At 30.4% G+C, this 27,147-nt stretch overlaps 2 protein-coding genes and 1 long non-coding RNA gene across 4 annotated transcripts in view; 1 reads left to right on the top strand and 2 right to left on the bottom strand.

Annotated features, from left to right (window-relative positions):
• Positions 1-11,900, bottom strand: part of LOC130902455 (uncharacterized) — a 36,969-nt gene extending 25,069 nt beyond the window's left edge. The window contains exon 1 of one of the 2 annotated variants that reach the window (XM_057814613.1): positions 11,548-11,900. In XM_057814613.1, the coding sequence (XP_057670596.1) occupies positions 11,548-11,717 (170 nt within the window). In that variant the 5' untranslated portion in view covers positions 11,718-11,900. The remainder of the gene's footprint in view (positions 1-11,547) is intronic. The other variant, XM_057814612.1, reaches the window with a different exon arrangement.
• LOC130902458 (uncharacterized) lies at positions 1,201-2,339 on the top strand. Its single transcript, XR_009060396.1, has 2 exons — positions 1,201-1,396; positions 2,000-2,339. It is a non-coding gene; the product is annotated as an uncharacterized LOC130902458 (long non-coding RNA).
• A 4,603-nt stretch (positions 11,901-16,503) lies between the features above and the next one.
• LOC130901841 (proton-coupled folate transporter-like) lies at positions 16,504-26,744 on the bottom strand. The gene is made up of 7 exons (XM_057813469.1): positions 26,616-26,744; positions 23,795-24,052; positions 20,565-20,739; positions 19,535-19,712; positions 18,676-19,054; positions 17,467-17,707; positions 16,504-17,361 (listed from the first exon to the last, which is right to left on the bottom strand). Exons 1-7 carry the CDS (start codon positions 26,695-26,697, stop codon positions 17,181-17,183), a joined length of 1,494 nt encoding a protein of 497 aa, XP_057669452.1. The 5' UTR covers positions 26,698-26,744; the 3' UTR covers positions 16,504-17,180.
• Positions 26,745-27,147: the final 403 nt, after the last annotated feature.

Raw genomic sequence — 27,147 nt, 5'->3', positions numbered from 1 at the left:
TCCTGGATTTTTTGATATATTAGATGAAGATACATCTCTTTGGTATAAATATGCAGAAATCCTTGGACTATTACGAATTTTCGTTAAAAAAATGCAAAAATTATGTTAGTTTCCTACCAAATTTTCGTGAATTTTCCTCAATTTTCCACCTATAATATTTTTTCCCCATCAACTGATATATTTTTGAACTCCTCGTATCAAAAAAATGACTCCAGACAAAAGTGGTTGTATGAAATTAAATATCCACCTTAATCTCCAGATCTCAATCATCCAGATTTTCTCCTATCCCCAAGATTATATAAGCATGTCAATTTTTTTACAATTCCTGGATTTTTTGACATATTAGTAAAAAAAAAAACACCTCTGTGGTATAAATATGCAAAAATCCTTAGACTATTACGAATTTTCGTTAAAAAAATGAAAAAATCATGTTAGTTTCCTACCCAAGTTTCGTGAATTTTCCTCAATTTTCCGCCTATAATATTTTTTCCCCATCAACTGATATATTTTTGAACTTCTCGTATAAAAAAAATAGCTCCTAACAAAAGTGGTTGTATGAAATTAAATATCCACCTTAATCTCCAGATCTCAATCATCCAGATTTCTTCCTATCCCCAAAATTATATAATCATGTCAATTTTTTTACAATTCCTGAATTTTTTGACATTTTAGTCAAAAAAAAACACTTCTGTGGTATAAATATGCAAAAATTCTTGGACTATTATGAATTTTCGTTAAAAAAATCCAAAAATCATGTGAGTTTCCTACCCAATTTTCCTCAATTTTCCACCTATAATATTTTTCCCCGATCGACTGATATCTTTTTTGAACTCCTCGTATCAAAAAAATGACTCCAGACAAAAGTGGTTGTATGAAATATCAAATTAAATATCCACCTTATTCGCCAGATCTCAATCAATCAGATTTCCTCCTATTCCCATGATTCAAAATCGCTTTGAAAGAGATTTGAACGTATTCCTATAATGATTTTGAATTCCATATTAAAAAAAAAACTTTTAAGGAGACTATACCTATTTCCAAAGGATTTTTTAATCACATAAAAATTTCACAAAATGTTTGTATAAATATTTATTAATTATGGACAACACTGTATATATATTATAAATAAAACAGAACAAATATTATATAACAAAATTTATTTATAATGACCTAGGCTTGACCTACTTTTCGCGAAAGTAACTTGTATAATCTGAAGAGACTACAAGTACTTACTGTACCACTTTTACTTTCTGTGGTAGTACCAGTGTTTATTATCAACGGTACCACACTCATAAGGTTCTTGATTTTTTAATTGATTTCGTTAGTACCATTAAATATTGGTATAATATTTTGTGTATGGTGTATTAAAAAGTTCTCAATATGGATATTTTAATAGGTAAAACCAGTTAAATTTATTATAAATAGTACAATTAATACACATACTTATTACTATTAATACTTTGAATAAATAACTAAACTAAATTTGAAAAAATAATATTTTAACATTAAATATTTCGTCAACCCTCGTAGATATAGATAACACGACGTTTACGAACCGGTGAGATGTTGCCACGTGTTTTCTAATAAAATCATTTCGTTTTATGTCATCTGAATAGTACAATTTATTTTTCAGTATGATTCAATTCAATTACCAATATTTTTGACAAAAGACTATGTTTCCAAAAAGAAATGATCATATATCTATTTTTTTATATTATAATATGAAATACTTATCATTTAATTGAGAAAATAAACTTGACATGTATTTAAATTTGATTTTTATAAAACTTCAAATGAATCAAGCTAGAAAACTATCTTAAAGTATTATGTATTATCTATTCTATGATAGATGTCGACACGGCGTTTTTACGAATACTAATTTATGCGTGTACAGTTGTTACAAAAGTTTTTCGAACATATAGAGCCAAATGATTATTTATATCTTATAAATGTGGTATTTTTTAACATACGGTATATTGAATAGTTTTTTTTATTACAGATTTCACTGCCATCCAGTTAATTCGTATTTAGAAACAAAGTTTACGATAAATACATCGAATATGTTGTATGTTTTAACAAATAAGACAAAACATGTTTTTATTTCCATGTCTATTGGGTAGTGTGGAAAGTTTGGCAACCTTTTATGATAATCCACCTGAAAGCACTTACAAACCTAGCGCTACACCTATGGACGTTTTTATGGCTTTATTTATGGTTTGTACTCTTGAAGTTGTTGTGATGAAAATTATGGTATTCGATAATACTCCGAATTTAGATGAAAATAGTTCTAGGAGGTTTATTAACGAATTTTTTGATCGAGAATAAACATTTACACTATACATATTTAATTATTTTACCGTGAGGCAAATATATAAATGCATAATTCTGTAATATACCACCAATTCATTATATATTTTTGGTTTAAACTCTTTTTGAATTGAAAAATATGAAGTTTATTGGAAAAAGGTATTTGAAACAAATTTATTAAAAGCATGGTGTCAAAGTTTATATACCAAAAGTAGGTGTGGGAATTGATTCGAAAAATCGGTACGACTAAAATAATGAAGATATCGATTTAAAATTACGAAATAATCAATTTATAAGGAAAAAAATCATAACTCGGTTAAACACACAAATATACGAGATACAGTGTGTCAAAGTTGATATACCAAAAATAGGTGTGTGAATTGATTCGAAAAATCGGTACTGCCAAAATAATGAAGATATCGATTTCAAATTCAAGGAGAGCATTACGAAATAATCAATTTATAAGGAAAAAAATCATAACTCGGTTAAACGTACAAATATACGAGATACAGTGTGTCAAAGTTGATATACCAAAAGTAGGTGTGGGAATTGATTCGAAAAATGTGTACGACCGAAATAATGAAGATATCGATTTCAAATTCAAGGAGAGCATTACGAAATAATCAATTTATAAGGAAAAAAATCATAACTCGGTTAAACACACAAATATACGAGATACAGTGTGTCAAAGTTGATATACCAAAAGTAGGTGTGGGAATTGATTCAAAAAATGTGTACTACCAAAATAATGAAGATATCGATTTCAAATTCAAGGAGAGTATTACGAAATAATTAATTTATAAGGAAAAAAATCATAACTCGGTTAAACGTACAAATATACGAGATACGGGGCGTCAAAGTTGATATACCAAAAGTAGGTGTGTGAATTGATTCGAAAAATCGGTACTGCCAAAATAATGAAGATATCGATTTCAAATTCAAGGAGAGCATTACGAAATAATCAATTTATAAGGAAAAAAATCATAACTCGGTTAAACGTACAAATATACGAGATACAGTGTGTCAAAGTTGATATACCAAAAGTAGGTGTGGGAATTGATTCGAAAAATGTGTACTACCAAAATAATGAAGATATCGATTTCAAATTCAAGGAGAGTATTACGAAATAATCAATTTATAAGGAAAAAAATCATAACTCGGTTAAACGTACAAATATACGAGATACAGTGTGTCAAAGTTGATATACCAAAAGTAGGTGTGGGAATTGATTCGAAAAATCGGTACTACCAAAATAATGAAGATATCGATTTCAAATTCGAGGAGAGTATTACGAAATAATCAATTTATAAGGAAAAAAATCATAACTCGGTTAAACGTACAAATATACGAGATACAGTGTGTCAAAGTTGATATACGAAAAGTAGGTGTGGGAATTGATTCGAAAAATCGGTACTACCAAAATAATGAAGATATCGATTTCAAATTCAAGGAGAGCATTACGAAATAATCAATTTATAAGGAAAAAAATCATAACTCGGTTAAACGTACAAATATACGAGATACAGTGTGTCAAAGTTGATATACCAAAAGTAGGTGTCGGAATTGATTCGAAAAATCGGTACTGCCAAAATAATGAAGATATCGATTTCAAATTCAAAGAAAGCACTAAGAAATAATCAATTTATAAGGAAAAAAATCATAACTCGGTTAAACATACAAATATACGAGATACAGTGTGTCAAAGTTGATATACCAAAAGTAGGTGTGGGAATTGATTCGAAAAATCGGTACAACTAAAATAATGAAGATATCGATTTCAAATTCAAGGAGAGCATTACGAAATAATCAATTTATAAGGAAAAAAATCATAACTCGGTTAAACGTACAAATATACGAGATACAGTGTGTCAAAGTTGATATACCAAAAGTAGGTGTGGGAATTGATTCGAAAAATGTGTACTACCAAAATAATGAAGATATCGATTTCAAATTCAAGGAGAGTATTACGAAATAATCAATTTATAAGGAAAAAAATCATAACTCGGTTAAACGTACAAATATACGAGATGCGGGGCGTCAAAGTTGATATACCAAAAGTAGGTGTGTGAATTGATTCGAAAAATCGGTACTGCCGAAATAATGAAGATATCGATTTCAAATTCAAGGAGAGCATTACGAAATAATCAATTTATAAGGAAAAAAATCATAACTCGGTTAAACGTACAAATATACGAGATACGGGGCGTCAAAGTTGATATACCAAAAGTAGGTGTGGGAATTGATTCAAAAAATCGGTACTACCAAAATAATGAAGATATCGATTTCAAATTCAAGGAGAGTATTACGAAATAATCAATTTATAAGGAAAAAAATCATAACTCGGTTAAACGTACAAATATACGAGATGCGGGGCGTCAAAGTTGATATACCAAAAGTAGGTGTGTGAATTGATTCGAAAAATCGGTACTGCCAAAATAATGAAGATATCGATTTCAAATTCAAGGAGAGCATTACGAAATAATCAGTTTATAAGGAAAAAAATCATAACTCGGTTAAACGTACAAATATACGAGATACAGTGTGTCAAAGTTGGTATACCAAAAGTAGGTGTGGGAATTGATTCGAAAAATGTGTACTACCAAAATAATGAAGATATCGATTTCAAATTCAAGGAGAGTATTACGAAATAATCAATTTATAAGGAAAAAAATCATAACTCGGTTAAACGTACAAATATACGAGATACAGTGTGTCAAAGTTGATATACGAAAAGTAGGTGTGGGAATTGATTCGAAAAATCGGTACTACCAAAATAATGAAGATATCGATTTCAAATTCAAGGAGAGCATTACGAAATAATCAATTTATAAGGAAAAAAATCATAACTCGGTTAAACGTACAAATATACGAGATACAGTGTGTCAAAGTTGATATACCAAAAGTAGGTGTCGGAATTGATTCGAAAAATCGGTACTGCCAAAATAATGAAGATATCGATTTCAAATTCAAAGAAAGCACTAAGAAATAATCAATTTATAAGGAAAAAAATCATAACTCGGTTAAACATACAAATATACGAGATACAGTGTGTCAAAGTTGATATACCAAAAGTAGGTGTGGGAATTGATTCGAAAAATCGGTACAACTAAAATAATGAAGATATCGATTTAAAATTCAAGGAGAGCATTACGAAATAATCAATTTATAAGGAAAAAAATCATAACTCGGTTAAACGTACAAATATACGAGATACAGTGTGTCAAAGTTGATATACCAAAAGTAGGTGTGGGAATTGATTCGAAAAATGTGTACTACCAAAATAATGAAGATATCGATTTCAAATTCAAGGAGAGTATTACGAAATAATCAATTTATAAGGAAAAAAATCATAACTCGGTTAAACACACAAATATACGAGATACAGTGTGTCAAAGTTGATATACCAAAAATAGGTGTGTGAATTGATTCGAAAAATCGGTACTGCCAAAATAATGAAGATATCGATTTCAAATTCAAGGAGAGCATTACGAAATAATCAATTTATAAGGAAAAAAATCATAACTCGGTTAAACGTACAAATATACGAGATACAGTGTGTCAAAGTTGATATACCAAAAGTAGGTGTGGGAATTGATTCGAAAAATGTGTACGACCGAAATAATGAAGATATCGATTTCAAATTCAAGGAGAGCATTACGAAATAATCAATTTATAAGGAAAAAAATCATAACTCGGTTAAACACACAAATATACGAGATACAGTGTGTCAAAGTTGATATACCAAAAGTAGGTGTGTGAATTGATTCGAAAAATCGGTACTGCCAAAATAATGAAGATATCGATTTCAAATTCAAGGAGAGCATTACGAAATAATCAATTTATAAGGAAAAAAATCATAACTCGGTTAAACGTACAAATATACGAGATACAGTGTGTCAAAGTTGATATACCAAAAGTAGGTGTGGGAATTGATTCGAAAAATGTGTACTACCAAAATAATGAAGATATCGATTTCAAATTCAAGGAGAGTATTACGAAATAATCAATTTATAAGGAAAAAAATCATAACTCGGTTAAACGTACAAATATACGAGATACAGTGTGTCAAAGTTGATATACCAAAAGTAGGTGTGGCAATTGATTCGAAAAATCGGTACTACCAAAATAATGAAGATATCGATTTCAAATTCAAGGAGAGCATTACGAAATAATCAATTTATAAGGAAAAAAATCATAACTCGGTTAAACGTACAAATATACGAGATACAGTGTGTCAAAGTTGATATACCAAAAGTAGGTGTGGGAATTGATTCGAAAAATGTGTACTACCAAAATAATGAAGATATCGATTTCAAATTCAAGGAGAGTATTACGAAATAATCAGTTTATAAGGAAAAAAATCATAACTCGGTTAAACGTACAAATATACGAGATACAGTGTGTCAAAGTTGATAGACCAAAAGTAGGTGTGGGAATTGATTCGAAAAATCGGTACTACCAAAATAATGAAGATATCGATTTCAAATTCAAGGAGAGCATTACGAAATAATCAATTTATAAGGAAAAAAATCATAACTCGGTTAAACGTACAAATATACGAGATACAGTGTGTCAAAGTTGATATACCAAAAGTAGGTGTCGGAATTGATTCGAAAAATCGGTACTGCCAAAATAATGAAGATATCGATTTCAAATTCAAAGAAAGCACTAAGAAATAATCAATTTATAAGGAAAAAAATCATAACTCGGTTAAACATACAAATATACGAGATACAGTGTGTCAAAGTTGATATACCAAAAGTAGGTGTGGGAATTGATTCGAAAAATCGGTACAACTAAAATAATGAAGATATCGATTTAAAATTCAAGGAGAGCATTACGAAATAATCAATTTATAAGGAAAAAAATCATAACTCGGTTAAACGTACAAATATACGAGATACAGTGTGTCAAAGTTGATATACCAAAAGTAGGTGTGGGAATTGATTCGAAAAATGTGTACTACCAAAATAATGAAGATATCGATTTCAAATTCAAGGAGAGTATTACGAAATAATAAATTTATAAGGAAAAAAATAATAACTCGGTTAAACGTACAAATATACGAGATACGGGGCGTCAAAGTTGATATACCAAAAGTAGGTGTGTGAATTGATTCGAAAAATCGGTACTGCCGAAATAATGAAGATATCGATTTCAAATTCAAGGAGAGTATTACAAAATAATCAATTTATAAGGAAAAAAATCATAACTCGGTTAAACGTACAAATATACGAGATGCGGGGCGTCAAAGTTGATATACCAAAAGTAGGTGTGTGAATTGATTCGAAAAATCGGTACTGCCAAAATAATGAAGATATCGATTTCAAATTCAAGGAGAGCATTACGAAATAATCAATTTATAAGGAAAAAAATCATAACTCGGTTAAACGTACAAATATACGAGATACAGTGTGTCAAAGTTGATATACCAAAAGTAGGTGTGGGAATTGATTCGAAAAATGTGTACTACCAAAATAATGAAGATATCGATTTCAAATTCAAGGAGAGTATTACGAAATAATCAATTTATAAGGAAAAAAATCATAACTCGGTTAAACGTACAAATATACGAGATACGGGGCGTCAAAGTTGATATACCAAAAGTAGGTGTGGGAATTGATTCAAAAAATCGGTACTACCAAAATAATGAAGATATCGATTTCAAATTCAAGGAGAGTATTACGAAATAATCAATTTATAAGGAAAAAAATCATAACTCGGTTAAACGTACAAATATACGAGATGCGGGGCGTCAAAGTTGATATACCAAAAGTAGGTGTGTGAATTGATTCGAAAAATCGGTACTGCCAAAATAATGAAGATATCGATTTCAAATTCAAGGAGAGCATTACGAAATAATCAATTTATAAGGAAAAAAATCATAACTCGGTTAAACGTACAAATATACGAGATACAGTGTGTCAAAGTTGATATACCAAAAGTAGGTGTGGGAATTGATTCGAAAAATGTGTACTACCAAAATAATGAAGATATCGATTTCAAATTCAAGGAGAGTATTACGAAATAATCAATTTATAAGGAAAAAAATCATAACTCGGTTAAACGTATAAATATACGAGATACAGTGTGTCAAAGTTGATATACCAAAAGTAGGTGTGGCAATTGATTCGAAAAATCGGTACTACCAAAATAATGAAGATATCGATTTCAAATTCAAGGAGAGCATTACGAAATAATCAATTTATAAGGAAAAAAATCATAACTCGGTTAAACGTACAAATATACGAGATACGGGGCGTCAAAGTTGATATACGAAAAGTAGGTGTGTGAATTGATTCGAAAAATCGGTACTGCCAAAATAATGAAGATATCGATTTCAAATTCAAGGAGAGCATTACGAAATAATCAATTTATAAGGAAAAAAATCATAACTCGGTTAAACACACAAATATACGAGATACAGTGTGTCAAAGTTGATATACCAAAAGTAGGTGTGGGAATTGATTCGAAAAATCGGTACTACCAAAATAATGAAGATATCGATTTCAAATTCAAGGAGAGTATTACGAAATAATCAATTTATAAGGAAAAAAATCATAACTCGGTTAAACGTACAAATATACGAGATACAGTGTGTCAAAGTTGATATACGAAAAGTAGGTGTGGGAATTGATTCGAAAAATCGGTACTACCAAAATAATGAAGATATCGATTTCAAATTCAAGGAGAGCATTACGAAATAATCAATTTATAAGGAAAAAAATCATAACTCGGTTAAACGTACAAATATACGAGATACGGGGCGTCAAAGTTGATATACGAAAAGTAGGTGTGGGAATTGATTCGAAAAATCGGTACGACTAAAATAATGAAGATATCGATTTAAAATTCAAGGAAAGCACTAAGAAATAATCAATTTATAAGGAAAAAAATCATAACTCGGTTAAACGTACAAATACACGAGATACGGGGCGTCAAATTTGAAGTACGTAAAGAAGGAGGTGAAAAACCTGGTTCGATTTGGATGTCACGCATGCATTATGCTTATTATTATATATATCCGTGCAGAAATTGTATTTTACATACAAGTGATATAAATTCGTATTAAAGTGGAACGTTACCTATTCTGATTCTTCTTACTCGTAATAATTGACAATAAAAATACAAATAGTAACAAATGTGTTTATTTTAAACCGACACATACACAGACACAATTAAATGTTGACGCTAACTAGATTATGGGACATACCATGGTTGTATACAGGACCGTACTACAACAAAATCGATGTAATCAAAAATTTTGTAATGAAATTTTAATTAAGATCGTTATATAAATTCATTCTATAGGTCAATGACTTTTATATTGTCAATATTCCTTGATTTTGGTTTAATTCACTTTTAATTCTTCTTTTAAACAATTTTTTTCGGCTATTTTTTATTATTTTATGTAGAAAATCTCTATGTATTATTTCCTATCGCCCAAGATTATCTTTTTTTTCATTTATATGTTTTTTTTTTTGGAAAAATTATTGATATACCTATAGATTTTCGTTAAGATATATTTATTTAAATAATTTGTATAGCCACTCATACCAGGTTCGGTTCTTCAGTCAAATACAATAATTATATAATCGAAATTTTTATAGTAAATAATTTTTTATTTGAATTTATATATTTTAAAGCCGGCTCTGTGCTGCGACCGGATCTTCGACTAAAATGGTCACCCAGCCATCCGGAACCTAACCAAATACATTCCTAACTGTTTTGCAATCGCTACTATAATGAAACTTGTCGTATATTTTCGTAAAATTACCATGGAAAAATGTTTTTTTTTCTCTTAAAATTGTGTTTCATTGTATAAACAAAACTGTAGCGAAAAATTGAATTAAATTCTTCTTCAAGGATCGTTTTTCAGAACAATGGTATACAACATATTTCCTTCTGTTTTAAAACAATTTTACGGTTTATAAATCTTTCCCATCAATTTATAAACAATTGTTTATTTGTTATTGTTTAAAACTCCCTACATGAAAATATTCAAGGCTCTAAAAACTTTCTACATTTTTTTCTATAATTAGGTACTTTGGGAATGCCGGGAATATAGAATTTTTTCCCTAATGACACAAAATCATGATTTCGTTTAATATAAATTTCATAATATTACTTCTAAAATGGAAATCTGACATTTCTGCAACTTCACATTCACACAACCATTGTGGTTAAATAAGAAAACTTCGTTAAATCAAATTGTGTATGTTCTATTCGACAGCAGGTGTCGATAGCGTCGCTAGAACGACTTCATTTTTTTCGTTTTAAAATTGAAAAAAAAAGCATCCAGAAGATATTTTACATTAGATCGAATATATTTTATTATATCTAACAATTTGAATTTGATTCTAATATAATATATCGTTCAAATTTATTCAAATGATGCTTGTATGTATAAGTCAACTGTCAAGATTTATTTCTATTCGTTTTAAGGAGTAAATTATCCAATAACTCGTAATTAAAATAAAAAAAGAAGAATTTAGAGGTTAGTTCTTGGATATAATAAATTTCACTTAACTGCAAATTAAAATAATTTAAAATATAAAAGTATTTGTATTATTCTTTTATGTAAATTAAAACTTTTTCATTACACTGTATGTTTATATATCAAATAATTATTAATGCAAATGTTTTTCCAATTTATTAGATATCATTGCATTTCCATATGAGTCGATTTATATCTACAGATTTTAATAACGTAGATGACGCATGTGGTAAACAAAATGTAATTCACAAAATAAACAAGCTTATTTGCAAACAATAAAAATTTTCTTACGTCTTATCAGCAAAAACAAACTAACAGTGTTGACATACTAACGATAATTAAAAAATTTTAATGATATATTTGTTATAATGATGCTATTTTTAATTATGTAGTGTTGGTTGCCTATAGTAACCAACAAGACTTTAAATAAGACGTTGTCAAGTTTATGTGTTATGTAGAGAAGATTCCTATTTTATCAATGAATTTAGATTGAAATAAACTTATAGACGTTAATGTAAGGAAGGTACAATGTAAATTTTGGCAACTATGGAGAGTTGTCGCTTCTTCTTTTTATATTTATATGGAATAAGGACGGTATTTTATTATACAGTGCGTATCAATTAATTGGAATAAATTTAATTGATTATTTTTGAAAATATGTTTAATATTAAAAGTAGTATTGTTATGTAATTGAATATACACGCGATTTATGTGAAATAAGTGAATATTCATAAAATATTTACCTTTTTTTTGGGGATCCGTAGGCTAAAATATAACAAACTCCCGAAATAATTCCCGCAACAACACTAACCCCTAAACCAGTGGAAACTACGAACGAAACCATATCCAAAGGCATTTCCCTCACCAAAAACACATTGTCTTTACATAACCATTCAATAAACGATTTTCTCATGAACAAAAATTACCCGGTGATTTTTAACAACACCTCGTAGACGACGTCCGTGATATAAAATTACGCATCTTTTCAAGAAACTAAAAAGATACTGAAATCTCAGTAGAAAGGAAACAGATAATAAAGTTTCGTGCACTAGGAGTCGGTGGAAGTCACGAGATTGTTGTACCGACCTTGTGAAGGTAACTACATTACCGATTCATTCGGCGAGAAAGTTTTCTAAAATCTTACCTGTGTCAAGATGGAGTGTAAATATTTATTTATATGTTATAAAATAATTTAGAGTTTCAGGGGAAAGGTAAGAATGAATTTGAACAAAAAGAAAAATAATTTTTTAACTATTATATTCAAAATATCGTATATATATAGAGGGTGTTGAAAAAAAAATTAGCGATATTGAACAGTCACTTATGGTGGATGTAAATAATGACAGATCGTTTAGAATTTTAATAATATACAGGGTGTTCCGGGACTTGATACGTAAAATTCGTGATTGAATTGACGCCGGGACGAAAGTATTTTCTCAAACGACACCTCGTTTCCGAGTTATAGGCTTTCAAAGTTCGAAATCTGAATTTATATTGTAAATATATTTTCTAAATTATATATTCGATCATTTTTGATTTTTAATGAATGATTACGTTTCTAGGTTAAGTAAAACATTGAAAAATCCTTATTCAGGACGAAGGGTTTTGGAAAAAAAAACTAGAGATGTTGAACTTTCGGAAAATGTAAATAATAAAAGATCCTTTCGAATTTTGATAATATACAGGGTGTTTCGGGACTCGATACGTAAAATTCGTGATTGAATTGATGCCGGAACAAAAGTATTTTCTCAAACGACACCTCGTTACCGAGTTATAGGCTTTTAAAGTTCAAAATCTGAATTTATATTGTAAATATATGATTTGAGATCAGTCCACTTTATTTAACGTAAATTCTGTGAGAGGTAAATCGTGAATGTACGTCCTAAGGCTATTAGAGAAATTTGACAAACAAATGTATGTTTAAAATACGTTCTTTTACTATATTTGTAATAGTAAGAGTAAATATTTTACCAACTGCTTTCTTTATCGATAGATTTGAAAGTGTATTTCATTTAAAACATTGATTGAAAAGTAAATATATTATTTCTTGATACGTTGGGAAGTGATTAGCGTCGATCATATGAAACGATAAAAAAAAACGATAAATTTTGTTATTTTAGTCGATTTTTAAGCAAAATATTGGATCTGGGAGCACGAGTACGATTTCCGTGGCGCCAATCTGTAAATCGATCCAAAATAAGTCGAAAATGAGGAATAAAAATTTTCGATATCTCGCTTCGTTTTCGAGATATCGATACTTGAAGTTGGAAAAATTTATTTTTATTCAATATTTGTATATAACCTAACCTAACTTTCTCGTGGTGCACTTTGAATGTAAAAAGTTCAAAAATCGCGAATTTTTTGCAGCAAAAATTGTCTAAAAAAATTTTCTTTACGTGAGGTTTATTCTAGTTTTATTTTATTATTATTTTTTTTTCTTATGGGGGGGCTTTGACCCCTCGCCGCCACGGGGGATTTGCCACAAGCCGCGAGGAACGGGTTAGTCTGGATAGGGGAGATTTGGGGTAGATAAATTTGGAGCGGGTAGATTTGAAACGATTTTTTTAAAGTAATTTTCCTTATTCGGTCGATTTTCTCGTTAAAAATAGGATAAATGATGCAAAAACAATTGCTAGATAACTTTTCCACGATAATTTTGAAATACTACAGTAGTCTGGCTCTTCAATTATAAATAAATAACTTTGGAAAACATTCAGAACGTACTTTTCCCTTACTTACTAATTAAATTTTCAAATTATCATTAAATATTTTTATTTATTTTATGAATAATGAAAAATAACCGACAATTCTTCATAAAAAACATCAAATTATTCATGTATTTATCGTATATTAAATTATATTAATCACAGAGTGATGAAAGTTATAAAAATCTATTTTTTTCAATATACTTTTGGAGTATTAGGGTAAATAATATAAAAATTGAATAAAAAATCTTTTGTTCATCGAATATTCATTTGAAACGAAGTATTTAACGCCATCTGTTCACTACTTTTTGAACTAACTTTTAATTATAACTTTTAAGTATCGATATCTCGAAAACGAAGCGAAATATCGAAAAATTTCATTCCTCATTTTCGATTTATTTTAGCCTAATTAAGCCAAAATCGATCTAGGGGGTATCGATTAATTACTTAGAAAGAGGGGAATTTGGTTACCAGCCAATCCGCTGAATTTCCCACTGTGGAAAGGAAATTTGAATACCAAGTTGTTCAAATTCGTTATTTAACAGGCTATTCGCAGAAAATGATGAAGTTATTGATAATAGATCAGCTCTAAATCCATTTCGACGACAATCTGTTGTCGGGATTCAGCCAATGCGTCTTGCTGAAGATCTGCCGTGCGTTGTGGATGAAAGTTTGGAATGTTTCCACTACCAGAAATCCCAGTTGACATGGCTCCCATTATTTCGATCGAAAAAGTACGCGAATCTCCATGGATTGAGCGAAAAGTTTTGTTTTTGTCCAGTTTTACTTTGAATTTTACAACGGGATTCTAGACTGATCGAAAAATGGTTCACGTAATTTATGGTTGCCCCCTTATTCATTTTAATTTATAATTCCTGGCTGTTAAACAAATACATTACATACATACAACAAAACAAGCATTTTTGAAGCAACTACTGCCATCTCTAGGTCATCAAGACGAAATTTATTGGTTACTTACATAAAAAACTTCCTCATTGGTTAGAAACGTTCTTCGTTTTTACCTATTCTGAAACAATATGTTTTTTTTTCTATATATTATGTATAAAAATAAATTTTCGCATACTAGGTATGGGACAAACATTAAAAAAGTAAACATAATGACAGAAAAAATATGTTTGGTTAGAGTTAATTCTTTCACACACGTTTATTTGTAAAATCTTCGTACCACACCTGTATATATATCATTGTTGGATCTTTTTTCTAATTCTTAATGAAAAGTCTGACCCAAAGAAGTGAAATTTCAATTTCGAAATGATCTAATTATTTTTTGGTTTATTACAACCTCGCCGAATTTCTATTTTTCGACTTTGGATGCTTGTCCTTTTTGTCCACGTCCTTTTTGGATACTTTTTTTTAATAATAAAAAGGAATTTTGAAGCCCAACTGATTATTAAATATAAATAGCATTGTATAAACTATTTTCATCACAAAATCCAAACTCAAAAATAAAAAACCCCTGTATAATATATAACAAGTAACTAAGTACTGAAATAATTAGTTTCCGTTAAACATATAAAATCTCAGTGTTCATTATAACGTATTGAAATATTTCCTTTCCATAGTAATTTGTGATCACCACTCGTATCTATAGAAACAATTATTTACTACGCCTCGAAAATCACTGATATTTGTAAAGCATTATAACCGTCAAAAAAAGTATAAACAATTAACGACAAATATTTTATTTTCAAAAAACTATTTTTATTTTGAATTCATCCAAGAATTTATTTATTTATTTTTTTAAATAACGTAATAATTTAAATACTAACCTTATATTTAGAACAATAACATTAACATTTAAAGTCTCGTAAATATCACAGAAAACGTCAAACTACCTAATGCATAAAAACGTTAAAAAATTCACTGGTAAATGGGTATCATTGTAATAGGATATGCTAGACCATATGGTGATCCCCTAAAACGTGACGTCCGGTAGATTCATTAAGTTTATTGATCTCGAATATACAGGGTATATACAAAAATATAATTCGTAACCTGTGATGTGATTTATAACTAATCTTATTTATATATAACGTTATAAGTCTGTCAACACAACAAACTTCTGGATATTATTATTATTATATTTTGTTTTAATCATATATTTATTTGGTTCGTGTTATAACGCTATCTATTGTTTAATCCATGTACTAACTTTTATTCATGACTGAAGTTACCATCAAAATAATTTTGTTTGTCCTTTGGAATTTAAAACACAGATGGCGACACTAATGAAAATTATAATTCCAAATTTTACAAGGTTTAATATTTATTAGATCATTTTAATAATCACTTTATTAAACAGAAATAATTAACTCAAAGTGTTAATAAAAATTTTCAAGTTTTCTGTTAATATATTTATTGCTTTCAACTCTAGCGCCCTCTCTTAAATGTTCGTTGTAATAATTAACATAAACAACTCAATTAAACGGAAATTTCATTATTGCTTCAAGATTAGAATGTAGATGGCGGTTGTAATTTATCCCTTCAATATTTTAAATTTTATAGCGTTAAATTTATCTTAAACCTAATTTATTGTATTGAAATAATTAGTTTATAGTATATAGCATCATATATTTCACGACAAATTTCACTATTACAGTTTTCTTTAACCTTTCGCAGTTATCTTTATATTTAATTCAAATAAAAAACATGTTGCTTTATACAAAAAAATACAAAACGTACTCGCGTTTTATCCATGATTGTAAATATAATTAAAAAGAAATTACTTTTTATCAATCAACACTTATATTTAAACTAGTTTCACTTAATGACGCCATCTTTAATACTAGTTGTTAACTAACTGTTTGTAAATGAAATAGATGACGAATCACGAAATTATATCAAGAAGAGAGAATATATTAAAATATATGTGCTAGAGTGAGAGAAAATTTTTAGCGGAACATATACTATATACACACAACTTTATGTGAATTCATTTGATATTGAGAATAGGGGCGTAAATAAAACACGAAGTTGATTCGAATAAGTATTATGTCTACAATTAAAAAAATCACTTTACAATATACAGTAATAATTCATAATAAAAAAGTAGAACGAGTTTAAGATAGCAACGCCTTTCATATCAACGTATGAATATCGTACAGAAATTGTATCAATTTAATAAAGAAAGAAGATAACACAATGTATGAGTTAGAATGAGATGGAAACAAATTCAATATGCCAGTCTGAATCACGTACCAAATCTACGTGTTGAAAAAAAGAGCGTAAGAGTGAGATAGAATGCTGCAAGTTCATTTAGGTTTTGTTTGTGATAAAGATAGAACATAATAAACTGTATGGGTTGAAATAAAACAGAAGCAAGTTTAATATACCATATTGAATCAGTGTGTGAAACTATATAATCAAATCAATATGATAAAGAGAGGAAATATCAAAGTAAATGCGCTAGAGTGAGATAAGCAAGTTCGATATACCGCGTATATCGAAATTAAATCAGTAAAGCAATTATATTTAAGTTTAGTATACCATGTAAATCAAAAATAAGTTGCAATAACGCGTGATATCACAAAAAATTGTTTCGATATCGAATTTTAACTTATTTTAACTAATATTAACTATATTTTATTACGTTCGGGAAAGAACCGAGCAGATCTTCGTTGTTATAAGTGAATATCCGTTATAGATGCACTTCAAGGAATTGGAGTATTCGTTATAGATCTAAGAGAAAACGTCCTGGTGCCTATTTCTAAACTCATTCGTTGCGTTGGAGTGAATATATCCATATTATTCAACGCCATATTTTTCTTTGCATCTAGATCTTCTTCTTTCGTCGGTGGTTCGTAATGAGCGTAATTAACATTCATCATATATCTAAAAACGACAAATTAATGATCGTATAATCGCGAAAATTGAAAAAAAAACCATAAAAACATCATTTGTTGTACAAAAATGTGGATAATCTGAAGTTCGACCTACATTATCAGAATACTGCCAACCGCCATCATTCCCAAAGACATATAATTGAAAATACCGCTGTTGGTGTGTAGAGTTGCGTTGTAGACCATCGGATATATTATATTAGCTGTCAATTCATCGAGACTTGTCAAAATACTGATTACCGCGAACACTTTTCCCATTTCCTGCGAGGATATTATAAATGACGTAACGGTTCTGAGCATTATACCTCCCATGCCTCTAAATGCGAATGCGCAGTACGCTAAAAAACGGAAAACTTCATAAAAAATATAATTATGGCAAGTTTAATATGAAATAGATCTTCCAAATTTGTTCATTTGTACATCCACGCCTCCCTATCAAACGTGGTTATAAAAAAAAAACACACGGAGCCAAGTCAGGCGATTAATATGCGTGAAATAGCTCAACTTGAGCCAAAAACTGTTGAAGTGACACGGTTTTGAGTGCAGGTGTTTATTTGAATCGATTTAACATCATTTTTTCGAACGTGGTGATGATTTTATTACCGGGACATAACAGACAGAAAATCTGGATCAGATTCAAGCTGTTCTTTCTCCTGATTGTCAGTCCAAACCAGGACCAAACTTCGCATCGTACCTTCAACAATTTGCGTCGATTCTGAAGGTGGCTGGACGTCTGCAGACAAGAAATAAACTTCCAAGAGATAGCGGAGGCTCTCGACGAAAAGACCTGAATCTTTTGGATAATAGATGTCGTAGTAATAGTAATATTTTGTCCAAACACGTAACGAAAATCATCGCTGATCCGACGTTTTCGCAGGATTTAGCTCCCGATGACTTTTTTCTATGTTCGTAACTTGAAAATATTTTGGGAAACGCGCCATGAGTCCATTGGAGACCATCCTCGTATGGAAAAGAGAAGGAAATGTAACCAGAGAAGATCTGCTCTAACGGGAGTCCTGTCTGGACACCTGAAGACATCGGACTTAGCAGATTCTGTTGCCCAGAACCTCCATCCACGTTCTCTCGAAGTGTGAGACATTAGGGGTCTCCAGATTACTACACCTGGAAAGGTTTAAAATTGAAAACGAAGATCTGTGGCAGCTGGATCAGCTGCAAACGATGAGGATCCCCAGTATCACGGCAAGAAAGGGCGCGTTGTACGTAGTACCTCAATATATACATAATCAACGTCTGTTACATATATTTTTGAGGTTAATTGAGAAAAAAAAATAATAAATCTACTTACATATGTATAAATATATGTCATTAGTGGCATTGGCTCTAAGTATATTGGATATAATGTGCGAAATGGATGCTAGAAGTACTAGGGGAAATTCTTCTATTTTGAGCAACTTATGAAGAACCACAGTACTGAATACAGTACCGATTATATTCAAAATACTGGCAATACTGTTGACCAACGTTATTTTCGATAATGTCCAGTAGAATTTGGCTCTCAAAAATAGAGTCAGTACTGTCATTTCTCCAATGGTGAAATTCTGTAATAAAATAATACCAAGAATTGATAATAGATGGATTCTACCATTGTTCGGTCTCTTTTTGAAAATGTTTTTCACTAAATCCTTCACGTTCGTCAATTTGATTTTTTCTTTTGAATTTTGTACCTAAAAGTGCAACAAAAATGAAAACTAAACAATCGACGCCTTCACATTGACTTAAATTTCAGAGAATTAATGACAATTTTTCACTAGTGCTAAGGCCGAAACCAAAAGCAGCACGCCACGCCACGCCACGCCACGCCACCCCACGCCACGCCACCCCACACCAAGTGTCGAAAATGTGATCTGATTGTGTACGCAGGAAATTGATTTAAATGGAAAATCATATTCGACACTTGGCGTGGGGTGGCGTGGCGTGGCGTGGTGCTAATGGGTTTCGGCCTTTAATATTAAGCGAACAGTCAGATGGTTAGACAGACAGAACCAATGAGGGGTAAAAATGGTTTGAGACCAGATTTACCGCATGTGTTGATGATTAAAATGATGAAAATGAGGAAAAGCGTGTGTTAATTCATGAGATTTCCCATAAAAGCGGCGAGAACGTGAAATAATTCGAATTTATCTACGAAAAACAAATGGCCCTACCTCTTTATTTCCTTTCAAGGATTCCGGTAAAACAAATATCGTATATAAAAGGCTAAATCCCAACAAACTCATAGTGATTAAATAAACAGTTGCGTAATTTGTGGCGTAAAATAAATAGGAAGCGCTAAAATTTCCAAAAACTGAAGACAAACCAAAAATCACTTCAAACAGAGCTAACCTAAAAATTAGAACGACCTATTTTATTGAAAATATTTTTTTATTTTCAAAAATCTTTACTTTAATATCCTGATTATGGTTATAAATGTTTACAAAAACTTTCTTAAACAGAACAAACTTGGCAACAACGGTACATCGACGAGAATACGGGGTGTGGCTCGAAAATAATGCGTCACATTTTTTTCCGAAGCGATTATACGGCAGTAAAAAAAAACAGTGGATACTTTCGTAGTGCTTCAAAAAACTTTTGTACATTTTTATTTCGAAATCAAAACTCTTTGAAACTTCGCTACGACAAAGCGCCGGTTCAATCGGTCACTCGGACGACGTACAGCTTCGACAGATTTCTTTGTGTTACTTCAGTCCAAAAAATCGCCGAAAAGACAAATATGTAGAGACTCAAGGTCAAATTAGTGCCGTTTCGACGAGCTTGATCAAGAACTTTGAGTTTCTGGTACCTAAACTGCCGAATTTAACGAAAATTTAAACATAAGGAAAGGTCGTAGAGCAAGCTTCACATCCACAATGTCCCCACTCACTTGGCTTTCGCCAGGATCGACTTCCTGGTGAAAAACGAGGTCAGTTTCATACATCAGACGGCGTACAGCTTCGACAGACTTCTTTGTGTTACTGCAGTTCAAGAAATCGCCGAAAAAACAATATGTAGAGACTTTAGGTCACATCAGTGCCGTTTCGACGAGCTTGATCAAGAACTCTGAGTTTCTGGAGCCTACACAAACCTAAACTGCTGAATTTAACTATAATATAATAGTTTTATTATAAAATTATCGACGCAGAAATTATTTTTTCTCTACTTATTTTGCTCCTTTAAGTAAAAATACAACTACTATACCTCAATGCTCTTTGTTCGGAGGTGGTGATGTCTGCGATGTATGTAGTGACCAAAAGCATAAAAGCCCCAGTTTCACCTGTCAATACATACGGCATCATACTAGCAATAAACCACCAGGTGGTTAGATCCTCAAAATAAACTATCAGTACATTTGCTGCTGCCGAAACCAATGCCCCTAAAACATTGTTTATTATGTCATCTGGGTCTTCTGCTTGTCTGTTATGAGTTGTGTGGTATAATAAGACCAATATGGGCGCGTAGCACATTAAACAAAGTTCATAACTCGGCGTTCGAGGTCTGATCGCTTCACGGTCTCGAGATTTGCGCTTGGAAATAAAGCAGGGAGAAGGTTTTGGTTTTCCCAAAGTCAGGTATATCGGAGAGGTTGAATTCTTCAATATCGTCAGTAAAATTGACTAAAATCAATTCAAGATGCAATTCATTTAGAGTTTATTTATAGTTTGGAAGTAAAACCAACGATAATAATGTCATTTAAGTAACATAACATTATAATAATGTTTTGATTGAAAAATCTTGATTTATTAGCACTGTAAACGGTTGGAGAAGCATTTTTATATTTTAAATACATCTTATTTCGTCAAAAACATTTTTTATTCTACTTTTAGGAAACTTATAAACAGACTCCTCCTCTCAATTAACCAAAAATATCATATTTCGATTTGTTTTGAAATAAACTCGCAGAAATCGTGTTTTAGAATCTTTACCGAGACTCACCCTCGTATATTCGTACATACCTGCGAGCGAGGCTATCAAAAATGGCATTATAATAATGTTTTGATCGAAACGTTTCGATTTATTAGCACTGTAAACGATTGGAGAAGCATTTTTATATTTTAAATACATCTTATTTCGTCAAAAACATTTTTTTTCCTACTTTTAGGAAGCTTATAAACAGACCACTCCTCTCAATTAACCAAAAATATCATATTTCGATTTGTTTTGAAATAAACTCGCAGAAATCGTGTTTTAGAATCTTTACCGAGACTCACCCTCGTATATTCGTACATACCTGCGAGCGAGGCTATCAAAAATGGCATTATAATAATGTTTTGATCGAAACGTTTCGATTTATTAGCACTGTAAACGATTGGAGAAGCATTTTTATATTTTAAATACATCTTATTTCGTCAAAAACATTTTTTATTCTACTTTTATGAAGCTTATAAACAGACCACTCCTCTCAATTAACCAAAAATATCATATTTCGATTTGTTTTGAAATAAACTCGCAGAAATCGTGTTTTAGAATCTTTACCGAGACTCACCCTCGTATATTCGTACATACCTGCGAGCGAGGCTATCAAAAATGGCATTATAATAATGTTTTGATCGAAACGTTTCGATTTATTAGCACTGTAAACGATTGGAGAAGCATTTTTATATTTTAAATACATCTTATTTCGTCAAAAACATTTTTTTTCCTACTTTTAGGAAGCTTATAAACAGACCACTCCTCTCAATTAACCAAAAATATCATATTTCGATTTGTTTTGAAATAAACTCGCAGAAATCGTGTTTTAGAATCTTTACCGAGACTCACCCTCGTATATTCGTACATACCTGCGAGCGAGGCTATCAAAAATGGCATTATAATAATGTTTTGATCGAAACGTTTCGATTTATTAGCACTGTAAACGATTGGAGAAGCATTTTTATATTTTAAATACATCTTATTTCGTCAAAAACATTTTTTTTCCTACTTTTAGGAAGCTTATAAACAGACCACTCCTCTCAATTAACCAAAAATATCATATTTCGATTTGTTTTGAAATAAACTCGCAGAAATCGTGTTTTAGAATCTTTACCGAGACTCACCCTCGTATATTCGTACATACCTGCGAGCGAGGCTATCAAAAATGGCATTATAATAATGTTTTGATCGAAACGTTTCGATTTATTAGCACTGTAAACGATTGGAGAAGCATTTTTATATTTTAAATACATCTTATTTCGTCAAAAACATTTTTTTTCCTACTTTTAGGAAGCTTATAAACAGACCACTCCTCTCAATTAACCAAAAATATCATATTTCGATTTGTTTTGAAATAAACTCGCAGAAATCGTGTTTTAGAATCTTTACCGAGACTCACCCTCGTATATTCGTACATACCTGCGAGCGAGGCTATCAAAAATGGCATTATAATAATGTTTTGATCGAAACGTTTCGATTTATTAGCACTGTAAACGATTGGAGAAGCATTTTTATATTTTAAATACATCTTATTTCGTCAAAAACATTTTTTTTCCTACTTTTAGGAAGCTTATAAACAGACCACTCCTCTCAATTAACCAAAAATATCATATTTCGTTTTGTTTTGAAATAAACTCGCAGAAATCGTGTTTTAGAATCTTTACCGAGACTCACCCTCGTATATTCGTACATACCTGCGAGCGAGGCTATCAAAAATGGCATTATAATAATGTTTTGATCGAAACGTTTCGATTTATTAGCACTGTAAACGATTGGAGAAGCATTTTTATATTTTAAATACATCTTATTTCGTCAAAAACATTTTTTTTCCTACTTTTAGGAAGCTTATAAACAGACCACTCCTCTCAATTAACCAAAAATATCATATTTCGATTTGTTTTGAAATAAACTCGCAGAAATCGTGTTTTAGAATCTTTACCGAGACTCACCCTCGTATATTCGTACATACCTGCGAGCGAGGCTATCAAAAATGGCATTATAATAATGTTTTGATCGAAACGTTTCGATTTATTAGCACTGTAAACGATTGGAGAAGCATTTTTATATTTTAAATACATCTTATTTCGTCAAAAACATTTTTTTTCCTACTTTTAGGAAGCTTATAAACAGACCACTCCTCTCAATTAACCAAAAATATCATATTTCGTTTTGTTTTGAAATAAACTCGCAGAAATCGTGTTTTAGAATCTTTACCGAGACTCACCCTCGTATATTCGTACATACCTGCGAGCGAGGCTATCAAAAATGGCATTATAATAATGTTTTGATCGAAACGTTTCGATTTATTAGCACTGTAAACGATTGGAGAAGCATTTTTATATTTTAAATACATCTTATTTCGTCAAAAACATTTTTTTTCCTACTTTTAGGAAGCTTATAAACAGACCACTCCTCTCAATTAACCAAAAATATCATATTTCGTTTTGTTTTGAAATAAACTCGCAGAAATCGTGTTTTAGAAACTTTGCCGAGACTCACCTTCGTATATTCATACATACCTGTGAGGGAGGCTATCAAAAATGGCTTCCTTCCGAATCTGTCGGACCATAATCCGACGTATATACAAATAAATAAAGGAATTGTTGATTGTATCGTACTTTGGACCATATTTATGTGATTTACGGTCGGTTGAACTTTCGGTTCTAACAATTCTGTCATATTGTTGTCTTCGTTTCCTAGTTGGGAACAATTTTCCTTGGGATAGTCTAGTATCGTGTAACAAGTTCGGTATATGCTGAGATTCGTATATAGGGCCTCTAAAAAAACGGTTAATTTTAATATCATAATATCCCCTATAACTTATATGGTTTCTGTAAGTTTGGCAACGCCGTCGAAAAAGATTTAATGACGAATGCTGAAACGCATGCACTACCGAGTTGACCATCCGTGTCCTTTGCATGAACACTTAAATTCACAAATACTTAATTCGTATTTGCTAGTTTCAGTAAATTTATATAAAATAGGACATTAGGCAAAAAAAGTAATTTTCCTTACTTTACCCAATATTAAAATTGATAGGCCAACGGTTGTTTGACAAAAAAAAAACAAAAGTAATAAATAGAAATAAAGGAAACTCTAAATACGTAACGATTGACGTCATAAGAAAATAAAAAAAATAAAAGTAACGATTAAAAACAAAGAAAATACGTAATAATTAACATATTTTAAATTTAAATTTAAATTTTAAATCACGATGATTATCCCTATGTAACCTATGTAAAAAATTATTCTTAATTCTAGAATATTATATACGCTCTGTTTACAAAGCAGATTTTACATTATAGTGCATGATTGTGATGTTGCCAGATTTACTTAAACAGTACACGGCTCGAGATAAATTAGCTATCTAAATATTTCTAATATTCCTTAGCGATCTGATTACGTTGAATTGATTAAAATTATGAATTAAATCTTGTTATTAAAGTACTATCAAACAATAGATATAATCAGATTAATTGGTAATTTATTATCAATATTTCAAACAAATATTTTATTGTGACGTATAACTACTGTAAAATATCGTAAATAAAAAGATTTTATAAAAAACTACGTTTTGAAACAATTACACACATCTTTGAAATAATATTTGGTGGTATAGCCGAAGATAGACATATACAGGGTGTCCCATGATTAATTAAAACTATCTGTATATGGCAAAATACTTATAGTAGAATCATGAAAATTTCTACGTTTGGGTTTTCGGATACAATCTTTTTAACTAAAATATTTTAAAAGATGGCCTACTTCCGATTCTACAGGAAGTCGACTGTAACTTTGTTATTTTGAATAGGATACCCTGTATATTAATACATTTTTGAAATTTACGTAAAATTTTAGTATACTTTTGTCTAAAAACTTTTTTCGAAAAATGCGTATGTTTTGAGTTATTAATTTTTTTCTAAAAAATTTGACCCTTATAAATTATTTTTTTACGAGGATACCCTTAAAGATATGAGAATGGTTTCTGTTCGTTTGCTTTTAGCAAGACCAGACGTATTTGAATCTATGTTGAAAAATTTGTCATTTTGTACAGGGTGTGTGAAAAAAGTGTTCAAAATTTGAGTTGATAAATATCAAGTTTTTTTATTTTTTTAAACAGAACTACCCAGTTTTTTCTATTTTAATGCATTCAGGGGTAAAAAATGAGGCAAACTCATGTATACTTTCCTATATTTAAATCTTACCATCACCCAGGTATTAAATGTTTTCTGTAAATTGGATATTTATGAAGCACTTTGAGCACTTTTTATACAAACCCTGTATAAAATAAAAAGTTTTTCAACATACGTTCAAATACGTCTGACCTTGCTAAAAGCAACCGAACAGAAACCATTTTCATATTTTTAAAGTTATCTGCGTAAAAAAATAATTTATAAGGGTAAAATTTTTTACAAAAAAATTAATAACTCAAAAAGTATGAATTTTTCGAAAAAAGTTTTTAGACAAAAGTATACTAAAATTTTACGTAGATTTCAAATATGTATTAATATACAATGTGTTTCATTTAAAATAACAAAGTTTCAGGTGATATCCGGTAGAACCGGAAGTCGGCCATCTTTGAAAATATTTTAGTTAAAAAAATCGTATCGGAAAACCCAAACTTAGAAATTTTCGTGATTTTACTATAAATATTTTGCCATATATACAGATAGTTTTAACTCGTCGTGGGACACCCTGTATAGTATTTCGAGTAACGTCTTTTGAAACATCGATTATAATAAAATAATTCTACTAATGATAATTTTAATGTAAATAACATCGTGTCCATTTTCCAAATTAATATGGCGACTGGTTGTGACGTCATCCATATACGATTTACTTCTACGAGGTATTAAATTCAATATCCTGCGTTTATGATGATTATTTTTAATGAAACAACCATTTTTCTGTATACTTTAAAAACTAATAGCATCAATAATGTTTTAGCTATATTCTATTGAACATTAAATTGAAATCAGAACTTCTAGAAAACTCGAACTGCACCCGGAGGTCTTCTTCTTCTTTTTCGTACGTTTGGACTTGTCCTGTGTTTGTATCAATGATTGCCTAGCTGCAACTGGACGTGGAAGAACTTTTTTTTCAATTTTTTTGTTGGTATTCAATTACAAAGATCAACTTTTTAGTATAGATAAACGTTTGATTTGATATGGGCTATAAAATTAATCAACATTATCACTCTTTATTATTGTGGTATACAAATGAAAATTGTGTAAGCAAAATCTTTTATAAATCTTTCAGACCCTCATAAACTACATCTTTAAAACTTTATGACGACACCCTGTACAAGATTTCTTTAGTTAAATAAAAAAATATACTTACTTTGTACCATAATAGAATATGTCAAAAGCAGAAGAGGAATTTCTACGGTAATACGAAACGATTGGAATCCTGAAATCGCCATTTCAGCAACCACACAAATTAACTGGTTATTAAAATATTTTCGGTTTGATAATTAATAATCTGATCTGTTTATATATATGACAATGAGTTTTGAATAAGATAAAATCTTTTGTTATAAGTATGCCTACATTAAAATTATCAAACAAATCAGTATTTTTGACCGTTTTTGAGTTAATTATAATGTATATACTTGAAGACATATATCTGCTTTATCATCCAAAAGCTGTAGTCAGTTTTTACTTATTTTCTTGCTATTCAAGTTTTGAAATGTTCTCAGATATGACTTTCGAAATGAATTAAACCAACAGCAGTGTGCCTTTCAAACAAAATAAGCGTCCATAAACCACGTGGTCATATTACAGCCCTTTTTGTACCCCTCCCGCCCTATACGTAACCTTTTCCATGACCCCCTTCCCTGTCCGTTATATTTTACGCTTTTTATCCCATATTT

Source organism: Diorhabda carinulata, chromosome X (assembly GCF_026250575.1).
Source record: "Diorhabda carinulata isolate Delta chromosome X, icDioCari1.1, whole genome shotgun sequence".
NCBI classification, from domain to species: domain Eukaryota; kingdom Metazoa; phylum Arthropoda; class Insecta; order Coleoptera; family Chrysomelidae; genus Diorhabda; species Diorhabda carinulata.
Note: the sequence above shows the minus strand (reverse complement) of the source record. Positions and strands in the feature narration are given on the sequence as shown.

Excerpts from the sequence above, each read along its gene's own strand:
- LOC130901841 (XM_057813469.1), bottom strand. The coding sequence starts at position 26,697 with ATGGCGATTTCAGGATTCCAATCGTTTCGTATTACCGTAGAAATTCCT. Across the intron at positions 19,055-19,534 it reads CCTTGAAAGGAAATAAAGAG|GTACAAAATTCAAAAGAAAA; the intron begins GTAGGGCCATTT and ends TTGCACTTTTAG. Across the intron at positions 17,362-17,466 it reads GTTGGCAGTATTCTGATAAT|ATATATGATGAATGTTAATT; the intron begins GTAGGTCGAACT and ends TGTCGTTTTTAG.